Source organism: Arabidopsis lyrata, assembly GCF_000004255.2.
Source record: "Arabidopsis lyrata subsp. lyrata unplaced genomic scaffold ARALYscaffold_1, whole genome shotgun sequence".
Lineage (NCBI taxonomy): Eukaryota > Viridiplantae > Streptophyta > Magnoliopsida > Brassicales > Brassicaceae > Arabidopsis > Arabidopsis lyrata.
The window spans coordinates 13,145,708-13,168,636 of NW_003302555.1; the positions used below are offsets into that span (position 1 = coordinate 13,145,708).

The 22,929-nt window shown below is 32.6% G+C and overlaps 4 protein-coding genes, 2 long non-coding RNA genes and 1 pseudogene across 9 annotated transcripts; 4 read left to right on the forward strand and 3 right to left on the reverse strand.

Annotated features, from left to right (window-relative positions):
* The first annotated feature begins 55 nt into the window (after positions 1–55).
* Positions 56–2,122, forward strand: LOC9329645 (DNA-binding protein DDB_G0278111). 3 transcript variants are annotated; one of them, XM_021015072.1, is made up of 7 exons: positions 56–179; positions 970–1,035; positions 1,141–1,199; positions 1,295–1,359; positions 1,470–1,561; positions 1,689–1,765; positions 1,878–2,122. In XM_021015072.1, the coding sequence occupies exons 1-7, from the start codon at positions 177–179 to the stop codon at positions 1,969–1,971; spliced, it is 456 nt and encodes a 151-aa protein (XP_020870731.1). In that variant the 5' UTR covers positions 56–176; the 3' UTR covers positions 1,972–2,122. The 3 variants fall into 3 exon arrangements, with proteins under 3 accessions (XP_020870731.1, XP_020870729.1, XP_020870730.1); XM_021015070.1 differs by having other exon boundaries at positions 58–179; positions 1,138–1,199; positions 1,689–1,760; XM_021015071.1 differs by having other exon boundaries at positions 78–179; positions 1,689–1,760; positions 1,878–2,098.
* Positions 2,123–5,612: 3,490 nt separating this feature from the next.
* On the reverse strand, positions 5,613–7,852 carry LOC9326897. The gene is made up of 5 exons (XM_021014894.1): positions 7,184–7,852; positions 6,957–7,106; positions 6,645–6,755; positions 6,467–6,559; positions 5,613–5,768 (listed from the first exon to the last, which is right to left on the reverse strand). Exons 1-5 carry the CDS (start codon positions 7,214–7,216, stop codon positions 5,613–5,615), a joined length of 543 nt encoding a protein of 180 aa, XP_020870553.1. The 5' UTR covers positions 7,217–7,852.
* A 1,415-nt stretch (positions 7,853–9,267) lies between these two features.
* LOC9329646 (probable WRKY transcription factor 71) lies at positions 9,268–11,056 on the forward strand. Its single transcript, XM_002890789.2, has 3 exons — positions 9,268–9,763; positions 10,004–10,150; positions 10,286–11,056. The coding sequence occupies exons 1-3, from the start codon at positions 9,447–9,449 to the stop codon at positions 10,665–10,667; spliced, it is 846 nt and encodes a 281-aa protein (XP_002890835.1). The 5' UTR covers positions 9,268–9,446; the 3' UTR covers positions 10,668–11,056.
* Positions 11,057–12,086: 1,030 nt separating this feature from the next.
* On the reverse strand, positions 12,087–14,943 carry LOC9326898 (annotated as a pseudogene).
* Positions 14,944–16,005: 1,062 nt separating this feature from the next.
* Positions 16,006–19,236, forward strand: LOC110225315. Its single transcript, XR_002329703.1, has 3 exons — positions 16,006–16,242; positions 16,429–17,052; positions 18,715–19,236. It is a non-coding gene; the product is annotated as an uncharacterized LOC110225315 (long non-coding RNA).
* On the reverse strand, positions 17,202–21,828 carry LOC9329647 (26S protease regulatory subunit 8 homolog A). 2 transcript variants are annotated; one of them, XR_002329702.1, is made up of 3 exons: positions 20,842–21,828; positions 20,369–20,751; positions 17,202–17,668 (listed from the first exon to the last, which is right to left on the reverse strand). XR_002329702.1 is itself a non-coding variant. In XM_002893540.2 (3 exons), the coding sequence occupies exons 1-3, from the start codon at positions 21,312–21,314 to the stop codon at positions 20,599–20,601; spliced, it is 291 nt and encodes a 96-aa protein (XP_002893586.2). In that variant the 5' UTR covers positions 21,315–21,693; the 3' UTR covers positions 20,503–20,598. The 2 variants fall into 2 exon arrangements, 1 of the variants encoding a protein (XP_002893586.2); XM_002893540.2 differs by lacking the exon at positions 17,202–17,668 and having other exon boundaries at positions 20,503–20,751; positions 20,842–20,939; positions 21,275–21,693.
* LOC110225316 lies at positions 17,676–18,248 on the forward strand. The gene is made up of 2 exons (XR_002329704.1): positions 17,676–17,923; positions 18,020–18,248. It is a non-coding gene; the product is annotated as an uncharacterized LOC110225316 (long non-coding RNA).
* Positions 21,829–22,929: the final 1,101 nt, after the last annotated feature.

A 22,929-nucleotide genomic window follows, 5' to 3' on the forward strand; every position in this document is an offset into this window, starting at 1 on the left:
AATATATGGGGCGAATATGTAAAAAAGAGACAGACTGTATAAGAAGCGCGTCAAAGAAAAGCTACGTTTGGGTTTTGAAGCATTTCTCCTTTTAGAGCTCTGTGTTCTGTTTTTGAGGTAAGCGAAGAGCCCCAATTTCGATTTGGAGGAAAGAGACGAAGAAGAAGAACGCTCCAATGGTGAGTTTTTTTTGTCTCCTAATCATTACGCTTCTTTCAATTTTTCCCTTGTCTATTTTTGAGGAAACTCAAATTTTTCTTAGGGTTTTTGGGCATTTTCTCTACGAGATTATGCCCAAGTTAGTAGAGGTCACGTTGAGTTGATTTCGTTCCTTGGTAACAATGATTTGAACTGTTCTTGGTTAGAAACTGGGTTCGCTTGAATTAGAGATTTAAGTTTTGATATAGCTTAGAGTTTTGAAATTCATGATTGTTACTTTAGGGTTTGAATCAGTGATTCCGTCTGAGTGGATCTGTTTTGAATTCTAGGAGGTGTGTATTGTTTGAATAGGTGTGTGTTTCCATGTTAAAGTTCTTAAATCCATATTTGTAAATTGTTTCCTTTGGATTCTGTTGCTTATGCTTTTAATGATCTCCTTGTTGATTTGGTTTTCGTCAAAGGATTCTTTTCTTTCTTCGTAGTTCTTGAGTTGTAGTACCGTTATTGAAACTAACTCTTTCCTTTCGCATTGATATAATTGATGATGAAAAGTATACTCATCTCTATATCAGGCTACTTTCGTTGCACTTTGGCATAGTGTGAATTCTATGTGCTTCTATCTACTAGGGCAATGGTTGTTGGGTGTTAGATGAGAAAATGGATCTAGGAAATGACGGAGTCATCTGTTTTCTTAGATTCAGTTTATAGATTAATCTTCGGTATAATGTTAGCCGAAGAGAAACCATCTTCATGTGTTAAAACACTGCATTTTAATGGTTATATTTACTCCTTTTACTTCCTGATTTGTAGGCTGATCCTGAACTAGAAGCTATTAGACAGAGGAGAATGCAAGAGCTGATGGCTCGACAAGGCATGGTAATTTTTAATACCTTAACTGATATCTGTTTTCTTTCTCTAAAATATGTGTTCTTTGTGGCTCGTTTCCCTTTTAAGATCTTCACTAAAATGCATCATTAGCAGGGTAAGCAGGGCAATCAGCAGAATCCAGAGCAAGAGAAACAGCAGGAAGATGCTAGAAGGTGTGTGTCATTTTCTATTAGTTGACATGTATTATGTATATGAATTTGGAATTGTTTTAAAACTTATGTATTCTCTGATTGGAACATTCGTGTAGGGAAGCTGATGAACGTAGGCAAATGATGCTTAGTCAAGTATTGTCTTCTCAAGCCCGAGAGAGAAGTAAGTCTCATCTAAAAATGTGTTGGAGTTCATCTAATTACTCTCCCTTTTTTCTTCATTTTGTCATTAATATACCTTTTATGCTTCTATTTCTTTCTTTTTTTCGATAGTTGCTCGAATTGCCCTGGTGAAACCTGAGAAAGCTAGAGGTGTGGAGGATGTTATTTTGAGGGCTGCTCAGATGGGACAGATAGTTGAGAAGGTAAAAATTTAGTCACTTTTCCATGTCATAGTTCACAATTCTTACATACCATCTGGTTTCTACTCAAGTGCCGCTGGTACTATTATGCATCTAAGAGTTATTGAAATATACTCTGTTTGCTTTACAGGTTTCTGAGGAACGGCTTATAACACTGTTGGAACAAATAAACAGCCAAACTTCCAAACAAACGAAAGTCACGGTAAGGTCACACAATCCTCAAAAACACAAGTTATCAAAGCAAAATTCTTGCTCTTACCTTAACCATCGATATCATTGAGTGTAAATTTATCTCTGATGGGTATCTTCACTCGTGTAGTACCAACGGCGCCGTGGGGTGGACGACGATTAGGAAGGAAGAAGAATATTATGCTGTGCTTTATACAACTATGGAGATCTCACTGTTGAGTTAGTGAGTTCACTTAAGATCCACTTAAATGTTTCTGTTAAATATGTTTATTGTGAGTGAATCTTAATTATCTTTCCAAATGCTTCGGATGAGATTAAAGTAATCTGAAACTGAAATTCTGCATTTTTATTTTTGGCATTTCCTCTTGAGAACTATCTCCATCTTCCTCACTCTTCGCATTGCCTGTTATGTTTTGAATATTATTAGAAGGAAATATGATCCTGTTCTAATTCTACTTCTCATAATTTTGATGTTATTGCTACTAATTCATGGTATTCTCAAGTCATTTGCTTATTTTCTGACTAATTAAAAAAAATCGCTCAAAGTCTAAAGTAACAACAACAACAAAAAGTTAATTTTGATCCTCAAAAAGAGTAAGAAATGATGATGTACCTTACTATTTGCCAAAAATACAAAAAGCTCTTAGTTAGCTTTGACACTCAAAGTAGTTAGATGTTACTTCAAATAATCAAATAGAAACAAATAACAAATGATCAAATAGAAACAAATAACAAATAATCAAATAGAAACAAATAACAAATAATCAAATAGAAAGGGGACATTGTAACCAAACATAGATGAATGCAAACAAAAATGCTAGTCATTGTCCCTCAAAAGTCAAAACAAATGACGAAATAAATAATTATGTAATTATATCTATCTACCTTACTATTTAATATTTACCAAAAACATAATGCTCTTAGTTCACTTTGACACTCTAAGTTGTTAGTTGTTACTTCAAAGAATCGAAGAGAAAAGAGATAAATCATGTCTTTAAAGAAATTTAAAATTGAAATAAGTTTCTTCGAGATCATGCATTATTAAAAGAAAATGTTAAAGTATCCTTTTATTTCATTTAAGTTTTATATCGAATTTAGCTTTGTTGCTTGTGGAAATAAAGAAAAACTCAAACTCACATGTTTGAACATACGAAAATCTCAAACGTGGAAATCGTTTTGTGATTTTTAAGGATGATCGATCACATACGTAATGTATACTTCATTAGTTCATATAATTTATGATTAGTACGTCGTTCGAATATCGATAAGTCATGATCATTCGATAAACCATCTTTCACGTAGACTATGACGTAGTTCTACAATAACAAAGTGGCTATTTTGAAAAAGTAATTAAAAAAAAAAAAAAGACAATTAAACAACATTTTATGCATGTTCTACGATCCGTACAATAATTTGTTTATTAAAATTATAAACGCTGAGACTTGTTCTTCTTAAATAGTGATTAGAAAATGACATTAGTGGAGTGGATGTTGAACTTGAATTCTCGAATACGATTGAGCCTAAACGTTGACTTTTGACTTTTCCAGTCATTGATTTCCTTTTCGATTTCCTAATTCTTTTTATTTTGTCGGCTTGTCTTTGGTCTTTGTTGTATTTCATATTTATCTCATATAGTAGAAATGAAAGAAAAATACTCATTTGTTGATGATGCATCTAATTTTTTTTTATTTGATTATCTATTAGATCATAGAACATTTCGGTTTGAAAAGTATAATTCATTAATAAAAACAATGATTTATGATATTGAAGTGTGTGACCTCAGTCGACAATTTTTTTTTAATGTTTGAGAATAGTTAGACCGTCGATGGTTACAAGAATGGAGAAACATGAGATATGTGGACATGAACGGTAAGGACATTACTAAAAGTGAGTTTTCATTGTTTTGAGGAAATTAAGGATAAGTAAACATACTTAACGACTATATTGGGACATGTTAAACTAGTATTAAATATTTTTAAAATAAATCATGTAGATTGGCTCATTGCCATTTACCAATTAACATACCTACAGCATTACCTAACATAATACCTGCTCGGAACGTCCAAAAACATTCATAACTTTAGTGTCACACTCAACTATAGAAATTAGAATTGATATGAGTATGTAGTTCAAAGTCATACTTTCATGTTTTTGTTGTATAATTTAAACTAGAACTGTATACTTTTTAGTTTTGACGATAGAGCTTTACATCTACTTGTGATTTGTGAAACTATAGCAAAAATATCGACAAAATTAAAACTAGCAAAAAAAATTGTAGGTGAAAATGTCAAAGAGAAAGCGACAACCGTACCGTGCAACCTTTTTACTTGTACAAGTGTCTCCACACTTTACCTATCAATTAGTCTCGTAGTATTTTTGAATTTTACTAATATAACTTTTATCTATTAGATCCTCAATTTTCTAGGAAGTATTCCTATTTATTTAATAAATAACTTAAAGCTAAAACGGCTATTTGACTTATCAAACACCACCTTAGGTTTTATTAAAAACTTTTCGGTTTTATCATAATAAGGTAATCGACAAAATCCATTAGAAATGCCAAACAAAACATCGGTTAGTGCTTATATATCATTTTTGATCTTCCTCCATGAGACCATGACAAAACAAAAAGCGAATGAATGAAGCTTTTTTGGCTCCATAGAAATAGTGTTGTTGACCTGTTCTTACTTGAACACTTATGGTAAAAGAATATTATTATGGTTTTAAGCCTTTAAGGTTAGTTACTTAGTTGCTGTACTGGAAAAAAAAACACGAGTATGGTTCCCGACCTCTCACATAGTGATTAAATCCGTAACAAATAGTATCAAGCTAGCGGTGATTATAGACTTAAAGAAACCATGGACCAAAGTCACCAAACACTCAAAATTCTAAAATTAGAAGAAAAAAAATACATAAAATGACATAGGGCTTGGGTCATCAAAGACAAGAAAAAAGGAGAAGGAATAGCACGTGACATGCACGACTTTGCTAACCCTAACGGTCAAAGACGTCTCTTATTTACCTTTTATGTTTCTAACATTAAAAATGCAATCATATGGTTAAGACTTAAGTATAGCCGTATAGGTGCAGACAAAATGCTCCAAATACCCAAACTCGATTCACTCATAATATTTATGTTTTCCCAAGTTCAAATAATGCTTAGGTAAAAATGTTTAGATCCAATCATTTTGTATTTTTTTTGTATATTTATATCTCAAGATTCTTTTTCGACGTCTCATGATAAGGTTATTTGTTAATGTTTAGGCTTATCTTAAATATAAAGCTAAAGAAAGTGAAGTCATTGCTTTGAAGGAAGGACGTTGACTGTTCACAAAAAAGACTAGTCTTCGTTGACTTTGAATCAACAACAATAATGTAGCTCCAAAGAAAGGAGTATATCACTACAAGAAATATCTACATTATTAGCAAGAGAGAAGAGCTATTATATGTCATTAATAACGTTTTCATAAACGCTGTCTTATGCCCCTGTTATTGTAGACCCCCCACATACGATAACGTTTTTGTTGTATGCTATGATAGAGTATTCTACCACAGCATTAGTAAAAAGCTTTGATATATCGACTTATAATAGCAATATATATAGGTTATGATATATTGTTTTTACAATGCTATAATATTCAGTGTTATGACTCTTATTTTATGCAGTTGTTTTAAGCTATTTAATATATATATATATATATAAACATCCAAAAGATATAACATCATTTCATAAACCAAACATCAATTCATACAACGTAAGTCTCAATCCAATAGTTAAACTAATATCCACACTTCTATATACTACTTTAGCACTACTCTTCACAACAAGAATACTAATCATAAGGGTTTGAACATACCATCCAAGTTATATCAAACCAAGTCTTAGACTAACTATACAACTAGGAATCATGTTCTTCACTCCTAACAAGTTCTTCAAGCTTCTTGAATAGCCTGAATGACATTCTTCTTCACTCCCAACATGCTCTTCAATCTCGAATAGCCCGAATGACACTATAAGCTCCTGCAACGTTAGTACAAGAAGAAGAACCTTACCATTCAATTCAAAAAAATATGCTATCTACAGTTTTGTGAAACTGAGACAAAACTCCACTTTAGAATACTAAGGCATGTCCTGCAGCTTTTGTTGAAACATATCCTCCTAAAGCTAGAGCAAGCTCAACACAAACATGGGCATAAGCAACATTCTCAAAGTAAATGAAATCATAGAGATTATTCCCATCATGTATAATAAATTGGACATTAAAGAAGCAAAAAACAGTCGTACCTTGTGCTCAAAACAAAGTCAAAATTTTCACTATGAGTGAGTAATTTTATATTGCTATCAGCAACCAACTCCACCAGCTGGGAGTTTTCTTCAAGTTTAAGTCTGCTAGCAACTGTATCTAGACAGAACAACAATAATAAAGATTATTTACACATTCACCATTACCAAAAACAAATAGCAGTAGCAGCATTATAGCCTCACCTTGATGATTTGAGAAATCACACCAAGCACAAGATGACGCTCCAATTAAAGAAAGAGAGAAATGTTAGTCATAACCATCACCAACATTTCAAGATACTGATGATAGAGTCAGTTGATTCACATACCTTTCCTTCAATGATATCACATACTCTTCTTGCCCATTAGAATCGTCATCATTCTCAATGAACATTACGATTCAGAAGACTCGAGCATGGTAAATTAGAAAATCTCACCTGGTCATGATAAAACTCTTTTTGCCCGTTAGACTCGTCATCGTTCTCAACCCCATCAATTATAAGAAGATATATCTTAGATGAATCAATCACCTACGGGAAATGTTATCAAAACAAAAGCGTCGAAGCAATAAAATTATCAATTACATTTATATTCCATTCTAAACTAAAAACTTACTTGAGTTTGCTTGATGCGAACAAGCAGCTTCTTGCTTTGGCGACAATCTTTGATACATCTACCATCACTCGCTTCTTCACTCGTCATCACCGTTTTAGCACCTTCAAGTCTCTTCACCATCACAAATTCACAGTAAGCTGTAACTCATATGAGTATAAGAAACTTTCACATCAGTAACGATTATAACTAGAGATAGAAACGAACTCGGACTTGACTTTTTATTATCATGAAACAACATTTTAATGATGAAGAAGTTACCTAAACCCAGAAGTTGAAAACTGATAATGATAGAGAGATTTGAAAGAGACTCACGAATACGAAGAAGAACAAGAAGCTAGACATGAAGAAGTAACAAGAAAAAATGTGGAACGCAAATGCCCACGGAGATGACGAAGAAGAAGGATTTGGAAACGAATTTTTTTTAGAGGATTCATCAAACCAAGACTCTTTCTTTCTCCCTCTCTATCCAAAAAAAGACAAACAAAAAATTAATTTCTAATTGAAATTGAATCATGAATTTGAAATTGCAGAAAAGTAACCTTATTCCTCTGATCTGTTTGAGACTTCGCCATAGCTCGAACCACAACAAACCAGCCAAGTCTATAGATGGAGAAACCAACGGACCCAATTCAGGATGAAGGATACTTGAGCTCGAACCAGACCAAATCGGAGAAATTTTGACCCCCGGCGGATCTAGTACCATCGGTCGTTCTCAGATATGGAAGATTGATGACGCGGCGACAATTTGGAGATGGAGAAAGACGATGAGGAGAAGAGGATCTTCAAAGTATGGATAAGTGGAAGATCTGTGTTTTTTTTAGATCTGTTGTTTATTTGGAGATGGAGAAAGGGGATTTAGGGTTGAAGGTGAGACAAAAAAAAAATGAGAGAGCGTTACTTTATAAAAAATTAAAGGTCTCGAAGAGAACGAAGAGGTATGAGGAGAAGATAATGAGGCAAATATGAGAAAAATTAGGTTTTGTTTGGCAACAAATGGATTTTTTTTTAATTTGGTGGAGCGCTAAACGTAAAAATTTTGCTAAGTGCGCCGGTTCAAAGTGATTTTAGTTTTTCATTCTGCTATTGTTAGTCTTAGCATTTTTGAAATGCTATGATATAGTTACCGAACTTTGAGTACCATCTTTAATAGCAGTGACGAAAAATGCGCTATCGTCATGTGCTATCAATGCTAATATTTCTTGTAGTGTATATATGTAATTAAAACCCTTATTTAAACAAGAAAGAAAGAATTAGTTAGCTTTTTTTATGGAAGTTATTTGTATCAACCAAAAAGTTATTCTAGAGAGATGCAAAATGGAGACTTTTGTTAACTTTTCTTTCGTTTTGTGTATATGCATATTAATATATGATTCGCCAAGAAAGTTTTCTTTTGACGAGTGCAAAGATGTTGGAAGTAGATGTATAATGTCTACATAGCTTTATACATTTGACCTCTATTTTATCTTTTTTTAATTTTCCTCGGTAGGACTTCTACGTAGATTAACTTTTAAAAACTAATCATTATTGCATTCCCATATACCTTGATTTCTGATATTGTCTATATATATCGTTATTTTTTGCTAAGAATGTAAATATTCATAAAAATGAAAATGTTTAGGTTTACATGGATTTCTGATATTGTCTATATATATCGTTATTAAAGGGCATGATGGCTGTTCAAATTTGTTATGTAAAATACATGATATTCATGGTGATGATCATATCTACTATGACATATTACATATCTAAGCGGATGTACGTATGTTTTCCAACCGTTTTTTGTATTTTGTTTTTACGTTTTGTCAAGACTCGAGACCGTATTCATAGCGCTAATCTCCATGTGATTCTTATAGTGTAATACTTTTAAGAAAGCTATTCATCATCTCAACCAAATGTATGTTTACAAGAAAAAACAAATGAAAGAAAAGAAAAGAAAAGAAACAAAAAAAAAAGAATTGTGAATTCTAATAGTGTCATACTTTATTAATAAAGCATGGTGTGGTAGATAGGATTAGAGAGAAATATATAGTTAAATGTTCCTTTGTAGAAACCACTTTTTGTTCAATAGCTCTATAGCTATAATTAATTTGTAGTTGAAATTGTCAAACCTTTCTTTTTCACATACATAAAAATATTTTAACAATTTATACCCATTAAAGTCTTCTAATAAGATTATGACCCTTCCAATATCTCCCTCTTGAATTCTTTCAAACTACATAGTTTGTATTTCACATTTAGAGAGATTAATTTCAAATTACATATCATAATTTATATTTCGGTTAGAGAAAGTATTTTAATTATTTTAATAACGATTGTTGCTCGTATAGTGAATTGGTATTAGACCACAATAAACCCAAATGAGTATTTAGCTATAATCCAAACGCGAGGTTAGATTGGTTCAAATTGAGTGAACTTAAAAAAGAATATTCATCTTGAACTTATATGTTAGAAATTCCATGTTATAAAGTAAAAGACGACGTATAGTTTTATTTGTACATAAAAAATATTAGTTACTCTATTTATAATCAATCGGGTATATGGGATTAAAAGTTCATTGATTTTACAGACCAAACATTACATACTAATGGACAGATTTATTTTTCGCAAATGATATCGCTCCACAATGATTTAATTAAGACCTTAATTGAATATTCTGAACGAAAGACCATCGAAGTATTAAAGTAAAGCTGAATGGACTTGTATTTATAAGACTTGATCACCCAAAGTCCACATATAACCTAACACCTAAGTTTGAAGAAACAACTCTATATATTCCTCTTCTTCTCTTTCTCCTCTTCTACAATGGATGATCATCATGTTGAGCAGAAGAACACATATTTTGAAGAAGTATCATTCACAAGCTTAAGTGATTGCTTACAAAGCTCATTAGTAATGGATTATAATGAATTCCCACCTTATAGTTCCCCTTTTCAACCGGTTTCACCGTCCGATATGGGCCATATAGTAAACAATCCTTACTTAAATCTCAATTCGAATTCTCCAGTGGTCTCATCTTCCTCCAATGAAGCCGAGCTTAAAGAGAACCCTGACGATAAGAGTGACCGAATGGAGGATAACGAAGACAACCAACATGGTGTTGGTAAAAGCTCCAAGCAATCGTGAGTTCCTTTTTTTTTTTTTTTTTAACAATTGTGAGTTCTTTTTCCACGTTTTACATTTTTTTTCAGAGTTCCTCGCATATTTTTGTTCTTTTTGGGTAACTAGATTTCCTGAACCAAAATTCAGACGGTATAATGTCAAGCTTACAAAAATCAACAATCACTTGACAAAATAACTAAAAGTTTTAGAACGTTGAAACCCTAGAGATTAATATGCTTTTGGTGGATGCGTATGGTCAGGACAAAACAAGGTAAAAAGAAAGGAGAGAAGAAAGAGAGAGAAGCTAGGGTCGCATTTATGACCAAAAGCGAGATTGATCATCTTGAAGATGGTTATAGATGGAGAAAATATGGACAAAAAGCCGTCAAGAACAGTCCTTATCCAAGGTTCACTTCCTCGATCACTTCACTCTATTAAAATCCACACATTTATATTTACTTGTCCATGTATCTATAAGTTACAAGTATATATGTATCATAAATATCATAATATATATAAGAGTTTACTATATGCGTTTTCAGGAGTTACTATAGGTGCACAACACAGAAGTGTAACGTGAAGAAACGTGTAGAGAGATCGTTTCAAGATCCGTCGATCGTAATTACAACCTACGAAGGAAAACACAACCATCCGATCCCGTCGACGTTGAGAGGAACCGTGGCCGCTGAACATCTACTAGGCCACCATGGTGGTGGAGGCGGTTTCCTCCATAGCTTCCCTCGTCACCATCAAGAGTTTCTCATGATGAAACATCCTCTGGCCAATTATCAATCGGTGGGATCTATGTCGCACGAACATGGTCATGGGACCTCTAGTTACAATTTTAATAATAATCAACCAGTTGTTGACTATGGCCTTCTTCAGGACATTCTTCCTTCAATGTTCTCCAAGCACGAATCTTGAGAGAGGGTACGTTACGTATGTACTATGGATCGTATCTTTATGGTTGCATTATATAAGCATAAATCATTTGGTACTATATGTATGTAAGTAGATTCTTAGGAATGTATTTATTAATAATATCTATACATGCATGTTAATTTATATATTTCTTCACTGACAAACTACTACTAATTATTTGTAATCTTGATCCTTAATTAAAAGAGTTTTTTTTTTTGGTAAAATTAATTAATTAAAAGAGTTAAATTAGAGTATTTAACATTTTGGCCTCTTCGAAATTTGAGTATTTTGTATAATTGGGTACATATGATGACATGATGTGGCTATTACATATGCTAACTATCAAACCTTATTAACCGGAAGTGGTGGGGTAGTGGTTCTAGTCTGGTGGAAGAGTGGTCCTGTTGGTTTAGGCCAGGGATCTCTCCAGACGCAGAATTTCTCAGCTTTATCTCTTTGGTCACCAGGCTCGGCCCTTTACCAATTTTTATGAAACATTTGTGTTGGGCCTCATATTTTTGAGGCCCATTTTGTTGAGAAATTTTTTTTTTTTTTTTTAAGGCCTCAAAATTAGTAAATAATCCCCAAAATTAGTAAAAGGCCCATAATTAACAAAAAAAATACTCCATAATTAGTAGAAAACTCTAATAATTAACAAAAAAAATGTCTAAAAATTAAGAAAAATTATGAATGTCTCATTTTTAGCAAAAAAAAATCAAAATAACAGTTTTTAAATTTTTAAAAAGCCCAAAAAAAAATTTCGTATTTGGCCCCAGATTTTACCGAACCGGCACTATTGGTCACATGGATATGGGCTCATTATTTACGGTTTATTTAAAAATCTGGGAGGAATCCTACCCGTGGGACACCTTCTCCCCAGAGATTAGTTTTAAACCCCTCCATAGAGTCTGGAGATTTACCTGAGTTATCAAAAAAACATAAACTATCAAACATTCAAACCTTATAAAAAAAAAAAAAAACTGATGTCTAAAGTTTGCCTGTAGATAAAAGTCTCAGTTTTTTTTTTTCGTAGCGGAAATTGTTGACTATATATTATATTAACGAAAACGACTTGCTCCAAAATCAGTTCCCTCGATCCAATTTTTTTCTTCTATCTGACGATAAAACATTCTCGTCATTCTCTCCGATAAAAAATTATCATAACTAACATATACAGTATTAGAGGCCACAAGAAACACAAGCCCAAGCCTAATGAAGCCCATGTATTTAGGGTTTGAAGCAAGTAGAATAGTAGTATAAATAATCTTCTTATTATGAGATCTTTGATTGCTCACAAATGGGCTTCATTAGGTTTAGGCTTCTTGTAACCTCTAATAGAAACATTGATTAACCGATAACCAATTCTGTTTTACAAATCTGGTATCGAGCTTCTTTTGTTACACTTCAAAGAAAAAGACACTAAAGTTGTGACACCAGATTACACTAAGCCATTGTTAAAGCTAGAAAAGTTTTAAGAAACAAAGAGATGTAGGTAAAGATTCCTATATATCGACAAGGATGGTTAATTGTTTAAAGATAAATCTCATTAACATGAAAGACCCTCATCATTTAGGCCATGGTGATTGAAAGAGCTAGCACAAGAGTGAGAAGAGTGGTGCGGGAAGCTTGCCCAGACGTCTTGCCATGTCATCTTCTCTTTCAAGCTGACTCGGACTTGATCTTTGCTGTCTCTTTCTCTGATTGTGACTGGTGTTTCTGAGTCCACTGTTATTGCAAATGGCACTCCAAGCTCATCAGATTTCACGTATCTCTTACCTATCGATATACCTGTTCACATACACAAAAATCTTTACTCGGTTGCTCCGTTTCAAAATTTTAACAACTTCCAAATTTCAATTTGTTTGACGTACCTTTCATGTCAATATCGTGATCGATGCGACAGGAAGTGAGTTCCTCGGAAATGAGTCTGGTTGTCTCCTCGAATTGTTGGTTTTTCACAAGCGGGAAAACCATGCACATCTTGGGAGCAACAAGAGGAGGGAAACGGAACACGTTCAACTGTTCATCCCCTGCTTTGCTTGGCATTGTGCTGAAACAATGCTCGCACAGACAATACACGATCCGACCAATCCCAAACGATGGTTCAATCACTGACGAAGTGAAAGACCCCTGGTACACTTTCTTCTTCTCCTTTGAGATTGACACCATATTCTTCTGGATGGTCACATTTTTCTCGAGGGTACACACGTAAGCTTAGAAAGGAATGCCTATGGGTGTCAAAGGAAATGATGAGAAATAGAGATAAAAGGTAAGAAACTTACGGAGTGAGCACGCAAGTCGTATGCTGCCCTATCTGCTATCCCAACACATTCAATCCACCCATATGAAGTCTCAATTTCAGCATCCCAGCAATCTACTGCATAGTGGGCCATTTCATTTGCTAGATGCTGGCGGAAACGCAACCGATCCTTGTCTATGCCAAGACGGGTAAGGAAAAGATACACTCTCCCAATGAAGTAGCCTAGAGTTTCGTTGTTCACAGTTCCCTATTTGAACATATGTATATTCTCACATGTAAGCATCAATACAATTTTTAGTTAAAAATTCGAGTGCACAGTAGAAATAAGTAGGCGAATACGATTATAAATACTGACCTTGGCAACAGCTTCACCAAGGCAAAGTTTTGTTGCAGATTGGCCAGACACTTGCTCCTCTCTTGGAAACATAAGGAATTCCAGTTTTGCTACACGTGAGAATTTAGGATGTGACTTATTCCCAGGGTGGATGAAGTGCTCAATTTCTGCCAGAGTGAATTCACGAACTCTAAGAGGCCCTTGACGTGGAGATATCTACATGAGAGTAACAATGTGCTAGTTATTGCAACCATAGAGATAAAACATACCCAATAAATCAAGCAAAGCAGTATAGAAAACTCAAGTATATATATATATATATATATATATAATCAATCAATCACCTCGTTCCTGAAGGCTTGACCAACTTGAACCGCGGCAAAGGGAAGTTTCTTCCCATTATATCTATACAACTCATTAAAGTTGCAAAAAATGCCTTGTGCCGTTTCAGGACGCATGTAACTGAAACACACAAAGAAAGAAACTTGATAAAAGAATCTAAGGAACAGGAACGATTCTAACGTGAAAAAAATACTCACCCAGTATGCTGACCAGACGGGCCAATGGATGTTTTAAACATCAAGTTGAACGGGTAAGGATCAGAGAGTGGATTCTTAGTGTCTGGAGCAGTGATCCCATACTCTTTGATCTTCTTTCCAAGATCTTCAATAGAAAGATTTTCCAAAACAACGAGAAGATCCTTTAATTCAGCAGCTTTCTCAGCAGAGATGGTAACATCTTTCTCCAGCTTCTCGTTGCAATAATCTTTGACCAAGTGGTCAGCACGGTAATATGATCCAGTAGTCACATCCTTGACCATGACATCAGTGAACTTATCAACATGACCAGATGCCTTGAGAACAACCTCTGGTGTCACACATGTGCATTCAATTTCCAGCATCTTCTCCTCACGAACGAAATGCTATAAACATAAGAAAAAAATCAGTCATGTAAATAAAACAGCAAACAAAATCTTAGTCTAACGAACGAATATTGCAGATATATGTGAATGATCCTTACTTCACGCCACTATTTCAGAATATTTGATTTAACATTGAATCCAGGAGGACCGTAATCGAAAAGTCCGGAGACGCCATCCAGAGCCGGTTATTGGCATGTGCAAGTGGTGCATTTGCACCGGATCCAACAAATTTAAGGTCAAAATTCATAGTTTTTCTATTATTTAACTATTTAATTATGCTGAAATTTTATAAAATATCTATATGTAAAGGTCTTAAAATTCTATTTTAAAAGGTAATATTGAAGCCCAAAATTAATAAACAAAAATAACATGTCCAAATAGCTATAAAATACAAAATAGTTTATGAAATATAACTTTTTGTAAAAAAAAATAAAATAAAAAATATATAACTTTTTTGTTCTTTATCCAAATTTTTTATTAAAGATATGATTTTTTTTTGTATGACACCGGGTCTTGCCGATGAGTGAGCCGGGCCGCCATCATGTATCTTGAAAGAAGGGATGTAGAAGGAACGCCCGTAGAGAACCTTGTTCAAGGCTTGTCGGAAAGCTTCAGGGTTATGTGAAACGTTTCCGGAGCTGAGGGCGGACTCGACAGCCGAGGAATTCTCAACCTTGAGGGTTTCGACGGTGTTCCCCTGCACGTCGACGACCGAGGATTTCTCCGGGAACGACTGATGAAGAGGTTGCTCGGTAGCGACCATCGGAATCTGGCTAGGGTTTAGGTCTTACTGAAGAATATAATGGGAGTTGTTGTTTCCGATGTTCTGATTTCATAGTAAATCACCCGAGTTTAAATTAAGGAAACTTTAGGGCATCCCCATGGTCATTAAAAGTTAAAAATCTCATTACCAAATAATTTTTTTACTAGGATATTACCCGCGGTACACCACGGGTTAAATTATTTAATTAATTTTATAATTTTATTTTAAGGTGATGAATTGTTGTATTTATTTTATATGTTTTTTTTGGGTTTTGTTTAATATGTAAATTTTCTAAAATCTAGGATTTAACCGGGACAATATTTTATATACAATAATATTTTAAAGTTATATGATTATACTTTTTGGTTTTTAATATTTAACCCGTAAAACAGATGTAATTTAGTAACTCAATTACACATTTAGAGATTGACCCGTGAGACATTAGTGAAATCAGAATTTAGACCCGTAGGACATTACATTTATAGAATATCAGAATTTAGATATGAAATTAGTGAAAATTAAGGCAATGAATGTTTGGGAGATTTTAGATTTTTTTTTTAGTTTTTAGTTTTTAGATTTTGTTTTTGGTTTTTGGATTATGTAAAAATAGAAATAAAAACAAATGTAAAATTTAAAAAAAAAAAAAAGATCTAACTAAACAATATAACCAAACAATAAACGATTTAAAGCCCAAGAAACAAAACCGAAGCCTAATAATTTAAAAAGACAAATACCCAAATTGAGTACTTATTCTGTGTTAGTAATATTCATGTTTATATTACCCTGCGGGTCAAATTATTTTTTAGGGATGTAGTATTATCTAAACGATTAGTGAGGATTTCAGCTTTTAGTAGACCACTGTCAATTTAAAAGATTTCATAAAATCTAAAATGTGACCCGTGGTAGGATAAAATCTAATATTATTGGGGTACAGAACTTTTTCAACCGTCCATATAATTCTTATAACATTTGATTCGATCTTAGATTAATAAATTTTGGTTTGGTTCACTTCAATTCGGTTTGGTTTATCTTCCCACTCAACCGTTGAACGAACTTAGTCTGAGTAAATAAAAAATCCGTGCACATTACATTTAGCCCCAAAATGCCTCTCTATCTGGTGGAGCGACACCAAAACTAAGCTTTATCATTTTCCAGAGAATCGTCTCTTTGGGTAATCGGAGAATCACAAAAAAAAAATGGGAACCATAGGATGAGCTATTTACACTGGGTAATTGGATTCATGGGACTGGTCAAGCTTTTGATCGTGTTGGTTCTCTTCTTCAAGGAAGCCGCGACATCGTAAGCTCTCAGATCCTTCCACTTCCTACGCTCTATTGAACCCTAGATCCAATTCTTATTAATTGAACGCTAGATCCAATTCTCTATATCTAATTTGTGTTTTCACCAGAAAAAATACATTTGATTCGAGAATTTTTTGTGGTTAGATTGAAAACTTTAATTTGGGAAATTTGTTGTTGTTTTCAGTGTCGAGGCATCGGGCGTTGATGAATGTGTTTGATTCACCAAACACGTATTGGCGCCGCATCCAATTACAATGGAAATCGAAAGATAAGATTTTATCGTTAAAAAAAAAATCAATTAGATCTTTATTTAAAGAAATTGTCTTCTTTAAATTGCATTCGAGAATTTTCTATATCATATATCCAAATCCAACTAAGTGAAACAAAATTTGCCAGAAGAAACGCAAAATTATATATATATGAAAGGGAATGTATACAATAGTGTAACATAATATCAAAACGCAATTAAAGGATTTACGGAGAATGATTGAAACCAAACCTTTTCAATTTAACCTTTTTTATTGCCACTCTTTTTATCCAACGTATCAGAGCAAGACTCTATCATTGTCAAGCACAAACCCTTTCTTGTCATCCACAAATCTGCAGAAAACAATAAAAACAAAAAGAATGAATTTGGAAACTGATTGTAATGTTTGAGTTCAGAATCTCACCAGTTTTGGTTGTGTATTGCTGTCATGATGCAGAATCTTAATTTGGACTTGTCATGCGATTTTGTAAAGCCGCTTATAAGATAGTCAAAAGAAACAACCATGGAGATATTGAAAAGCTTTCTTCATGGATGTAAAAGGTAAAATGTTTCTTGATGCCCTGGTTTTTTTCTTGGATGTGTTGACATGTTATATATAGAGGTTGTAGATGTTTAGGGTTAGGTGTGATTGTAAAGCGAGAAAATCTTGGTGATCAAGTTCAAAATCTTGTTAACACAATTACGTATCATTAATCAAAAATTTAATCGTATAATTAATCAAAAAAAATAGAATAATGCACAAATGTTTAAGGGAAGATTGCAAAATCATTATGAAACAAAAGCAATATTCTTGTTAACAAAATTACGTTAGAATGTTCTATATGTTTTGGTTTAGGGAAATTTGCCAAATCTACCACTTTCTCAAGTTTTTCCTACAAAAATGCCATATTTTAAAAAACTTTTCCTCCATACCACTTTGTAAAATTGGAAATGACCATTTACTCCTTATTTTCTCCACAAACACTCACACAAATATCTTCTCTTCTTTTTTTTTTTTTTTTATCGTTTCATGCTCTCTCCCTCTTCCTCTCTCTCTTCATCCTCTTCCTTTCTCTCTTTCTCTTTTTCCTTTCCTCTGTTTAGATCTAAGATTTGTTTGAAGTTAATTAGAACTATTTCCATCTCCACCATCGTCTTCTTCTCTTCTATATCACCACTGTGGATAAAAAAATTCAGATCTATAAATTTTGATATCCTCAATAATAGATCTTTTAGTTTTCCTATCTAAATCAAATTCATTCTCCCATATAAATTTGACGATTCACTGGTTTTAATTTTGTTTTTAATTGCTTATTCAATTTCGATATTATGCATATTAAATGTTTGTTGTCTACGAGAGAAAAAAGAAGACGAAGATGTCTAGTAGAAAACTGAAGACGAAGGAAAAGATGTCTACGAGGAAACCGAAGATGTATATTGTCTATTATTCTTATATCAATCAACATATATTGTCTACTATTATTATATCAATCAACATATAGTTCTAATACTTCGTCATTTTGGCCAGACAGAGAAGAAGATGTTTACGAGGAAACCAAAGATGTTGTGGACAATATCATTGATTTGAATCTGAAATGTTATCCACTTAAGTAATAGACTAATAGGAATCTGATTACATTTTTTGTCCATGCTTTTATTACTTTAAAAATATTGTCCATTTACCAGATTAAAAATTTCAAGCAAACGTTATCGACGATTATTGGTCCAAGATGTATATATATGGTTTTTTTTGTCCATGCGAAGCAGATACTACAGACTTATTTATATTTATTTCATGATATATGTATATACTTATAATTTTTAGTTTGGTGGACAAATTTAGACATGTATATTTGGTTGTTGTCCATATATGTGTGTGATATTATCTTTGACGAATCTATTTCGATGAATTGATAATGCTGGACAAAAAATATTAAAATAAAGCAAAAGAAGAGAATAAAAATATGTCTTGCTTCCCATTAATACAAGGGTATTTTGGTCTCTTCATGTCATCTCTACCACAAGAAAATGGTAGTTTTGAGGAGTTTACACAAATGTGGTATTTTTGTTAAGGGTCCCACCTTTTTGTGGTAGAATTCATAGTTTTTCCTTTGGTTTAGGCAATATTCTGATATTTGAATATCTTGAGAATATGCTTGTTGTTAGTTTACAAATCAAAACAAAATCAAAACGCAATTGTTAATGTGGTTTCCTTTTTTGTAGGGAAATCTTCTCAAAAGATACATTAACAACGATTGACGAAAATTTAGGAATATCCGAAGTTATGATTTGCGGGTTATCTCATAACTTTTTTAGGAAAGTCTCAAATTATTTGGATCCAAATAATTAATTCCGGGTCAAAATTTCGGGTCAAAATTTTGACCCGATTAGGGACCCAAAAACTGTTGCAAAAATGTATAGTAGATGGGTTTGTTTGGAAACTAGTACGTTTACAAATATAATTATAAAAGTAGTACGGTTACTATTCACATTTGTAGAAGTAGTACGGTGAGACCTGTTTGTGAGATATAGAATAGTGAGATAGAAATATTAGTGGGTTTTAGAAAAGACCAAAAATGGCTTTTGTTTGTCTCTGAGAAAAAGAAACGTGGGTGTGAGAAAGAGAGAGAGAGATGTGGGTCAGACGTGGGTCAGGCTTATTAAATTACATTCCTTCAAAGTTTAATAATTAAAATGATCGTTCGTAAATTTTATTTTTGTAAAATAGATCATATACATAAAAATCTATGTTTTTTTCTCTATCATTTGATATGCATTTTGTTTGATGTTTTTTAAATTTATATTACAGACCACTGTACAGATGTAGACCACTGTACAAATGTAGACCACTGTACAGATGTAGACCACTGTACAGATGTAGACCACTGTACAGAAGAATATCTGTATAGAAAGATGCATGTGAACAGAATAATGTATGTACAAAAGGATGCATCTGTATAGAAGGATACATCTGTACAGATGTAGACCACTGTACAAATGTAGACCACTGTACAGAAGGATGCATCTGTACAGAATAATGTCTGTACAGAATAATGTATGTACAGAATAATGTCTGTACAGAATAATGCATCTGTATAGAAGGATACATCTGTACAAATGTAGACCACTGTACAGATGTAGACCATTGTATAGATGTAGACCACTGTACAGATATACACCACTGTACAGAAGAATATCTGTACAGATGGATGCATCTGTACAGAAGAATGTATGTACAGAAGGATGTATTTATATAGAAGGATACATTTGTACAGAATAATACATCTTACATTTCATTCTCTCCAAGTCTAATAATTAAAATGCTCGTTAATGGTTTTTTTCTCTCTAAAATTTATCATATACTTAAAAATCTATGTTTTTCTTTCTATCATTTGATATACATTTTGTTTGATGATTTTTATAATTTATATTTTAGAGACCACTTTACAAAAATAATGTCTGTACAATTATAAACCACTGTACAGATATTAATATCTGTACAGAAGGATACATCTGTACACTGTATACATCAGTCCAAAATGATACATCTGTACAGAAGGATTTGACGATGTTTGATAGTTTTTTTATTGGTTTTTAGTTTCTAGTTTTTGGATTTTGGTTTTTGGTTTTTAATTTTTGTAATTTTTGATTTTTGGTGTAGATTTTAGTTTTTGCAAAATCTTGAATGGTAATTTGTTTAGTTTATAGTTTTTTTTTACATAATATCACTTTTAAAATGTTTTTAAGTTATTTATTTAAATTTTTGGTTTATATTTTGTGATTAAAATGAATAGGTAAATGGTGAAATAACATATTTAAAATAATTAAAAAAAAATTAAAAAAACATTGTAGTAGGAAAAAAAAGAAAAGAACTTACATCACTTGCTTAAGATTGAAGGGAACCCATGACTCATGTCAGTGTTAACCCAAAGTAGATTTCCTTTCCATTCCATCAAGAGAAAACAACTCTAGCGTTTTTAAATATTTGTTGGCCGTTTCTACGTTGTGAGCTTTTTGAATTGCATGTCATATACTCTTGGGTAATAATGAAACAGATAATGATTATTGAGCTTACTTTTTGAACATCCAAACAAAGGCTGCATTGTATCACAAACTAAAAACACCAAAGAGGCCACAAACCAATAGAACCAGGTGGAGAACATAACTATCATTACGAAGAGCAACTCTCGTTGATGAAGTGATTTTCGTTATGTATATACTTTTGTCAATATCAACAACATACTTCCCCTCTGGATAAACCTAGAAAATGGGAGTTTAAGCCTTATAACTATGTTCGTATAAATACAAAGCCAGGTTAATCCTAAAGAATATAATAAAAAAGATTCATACCTTAACCAAGACCTTTTTCTTTCCCATCACTTTTACCACTTCGCCCACATAGAACCCAGGTTCTTGAAGCAGCTGCAACTCTTCTCTGAGCATTCTTACTATACAATTTAGAAAGAATTATAGTGGCAGAGAGACTACAAACTATAAAGACTATAAAGACTTGTAAGAAAACGATCAAGCATAAATATAAACAAGGTAATTTAATGTTGCTAAAAATCAAGGCTGAAAAAAAAACACAACTTCATCACCCAATCACTTGCAGATTTGAAACCCTCAATCCCAACATCAATTTTGAAATAATTTTGAAATTTGAAAGCACTCAGTTCCAAGGAGAACGAAATTTAAAAGCCCTAGCACATAATCTGAGATTACTAAACACAGGAAGATAATCAAAAGATCCAATTTTGCAAAGAAATTTCGCTAGAATCATCACCGTCACTTTTATTTTCTTTCTCTTCTTCCACATTATCCATCACCGTGTTGAAGTCTTGAACCACAAAACGTGATGCCCAGGACCACTGGCTATAAGGAGCGTAGATTCAGAATCGTTGTCGGAATAAGATGGGAGTAATTGCGATGGAGTAAGACCCAAATCTCTATCTCTCTCCAACGGCGATTTCAACAAACTGAATTCTCTTGTTGAAAATTGCGATTAAATAGGAGTCTTCTTTGTCATTGGCTTCTTGCCCAAACAAAATTGTCGATTTGATTGTATAATTAAGGAAGTGATTGGTGGTAGAGAATTGGAGGTGGCGAATCTGAGGGAGTGAAAAAAGGGTTTAGTTGGGTTGATTTTTTAACAAAAAAAGAAAAAAGAAGAAGAAGAAGAAGATGAATGATGGAGGCGGATGCTGAGAGAGAGAAGAGAAAATAAGATTTTTTTTATTTTTTTTTGGATTAGGGAATGGCAACAATGGTAAATATGAGTTATTGATAAGGGTTTGCTTGCCATTACACCTTATCTCTTCTATTAGTGTAACAGTGTAAATGTGGATAATTTGCTAGTTGTAAATAGTATCAGTACTACTTTTCCAATTATGTTTGGAAAACGTACTATATTGCAACTTATCCCTTTTTTATTGGGGAGATACCAATCATTAATAGTATAAATATATCAAATCTATACTATATAAAAGTCGAGGCCATAAGCTCCTTAGGCCATCCACTTAGGATTTTAAACCACCAATCGCAGTTAGACACTTCATCATTTAACATTTTTACACACCACGTTAATTAACATTTTTAAATTCTAATATTTTTTATACTTAAATATTAATAAAAAGGAAAAAAAACAATATATGGAAAGAAGAAAAATGTGAATTTTTGAAAAAAACAAAATATAGAAATAATAAAAATGTAAAGTATATATTTCAATATTATTATGCAGTGAATATATTTTTATTTGGAAATTTCCTAATTTGGAAATTTTCTAATTAAAAAATGTAAAAATACATAATGTAATTATGACGGTTTATCCTAGACATTAAACTATAAATATTGAACCTCGACAACACAATTAGTATTCAGTTTCAAAAGATTTTACTATTATGCGCCTTTGATTTTTTTTTTCTCGTGCTACATACTTTTTGATTTAGTTCATACAAGGTATTATTGATCCTAAAATTTATGTAGCTTTCAAATTATTTCTTTGTGTGGATATTGTTAATTTCTTTATGTTAAATATATGTATGAAAAGTGGTTCACATGTAGAAAGCAAAAAAATCAAAGAAATCAAATAAAAAAAAGTGAAAAAAATATATATATTGAAGAAGAATATGAGAAAAGGTAATTCTTTAAAAAAAAAAAAGTAATTATATATAGGGTTCTATATATTATAATCGTTTGATTAATTTGAGTTCGCTGTTTTTGAATTATCTTTTTAACCATGCAAGACTTCTTCAGAAACCAAAGTTTGGCATGTTTGTTTGCCAAATCTAACCGATTACGATGACAGTTATATTAAAGATAGGAGGTGAATTTTTTTTTTTTTTTTTTTTTGTAGTTGTCCATATTATTTTCGCGTATTTGTTTTATCATCAATAAGAGAACAAGTATGAAGGAGTAGATTTAAATATTATGAAGATTATA

Excerpts from the sequence above, each read along its gene's own strand:
- LOC9329645 (XM_021015072.1), top strand. Across the intron at positions 1,036-1,140 it reads TGATGGCTCGACAAGGCATG|GGTAAGCAGGGCAATCAGCA; the intron begins GTAATTTTTAAT and ends CATCATTAGCAG. Across the intron at positions 1,562-1,688 it reads TGGGACAGATAGTTGAGAAG|GTTTCTGAGGAACGGCTTAT; the intron begins GTAAAAATTTAG and ends TTTGCTTTACAG.
- LOC9326897 (XM_021014894.1), bottom strand. The coding sequence starts at position 7,216 with ATGGCGAAGTCTCAAACAGATCAGAGGAATAAG. Across the intron at positions 6,560-6,644 it reads TTCGCATCAAGCAAACTCAA|GTGATTGATTCATCTAAGAT; the intron begins GTAAGTTTTTAG and ends CATTTCCCGTAG. Across the intron at positions 5,769-6,466 it reads AAGAGTTTTATCATGACCAG|GAGCTTATAGTGTCATTCGG; the intron begins GTGAGATTTTCT and ends CTAACGTTGCAG.
- LOC9329646 (XM_002890789.2), top strand. The coding sequence starts at position 9,447 with ATGGATGATCATCATGTTGAGCAGAAGAACACATATTTTGAAGAAGTA. Across the intron at positions 9,764-10,003 it reads GGTAAAAGCTCCAAGCAATC|GACAAAACAAGGTAAAAAGA; the intron begins GTGAGTTCCTTT and ends GCGTATGGTCAG. Across the intron at positions 10,151-10,285 it reads AAGAACAGTCCTTATCCAAG|GAGTTACTATAGGTGCACAA; the intron begins GTTCACTTCCTC and ends ATGCGTTTTCAG.
- LOC9329647 (XM_002893540.2), bottom strand. The coding sequence starts at position 21,314 with ATGGATAATGTGGAAGAAGAGAAAGAAAATAAAAGTGACG. Across the intron at positions 20,940-21,274 it reads GAAAGAAAATAAAAGTGACG|TAAGAATGCTCAGAGAAGAG; the intron begins GTGATGATTCTA and ends TAAATTGTATAG. Across the intron at positions 20,752-20,841 it reads AGAAAAAGGTCTTGGTTAAG|GTTTATCCAGAGGGGAAGTA; the intron begins GTATGAATCTTT and ends CCCATTTTCTAG.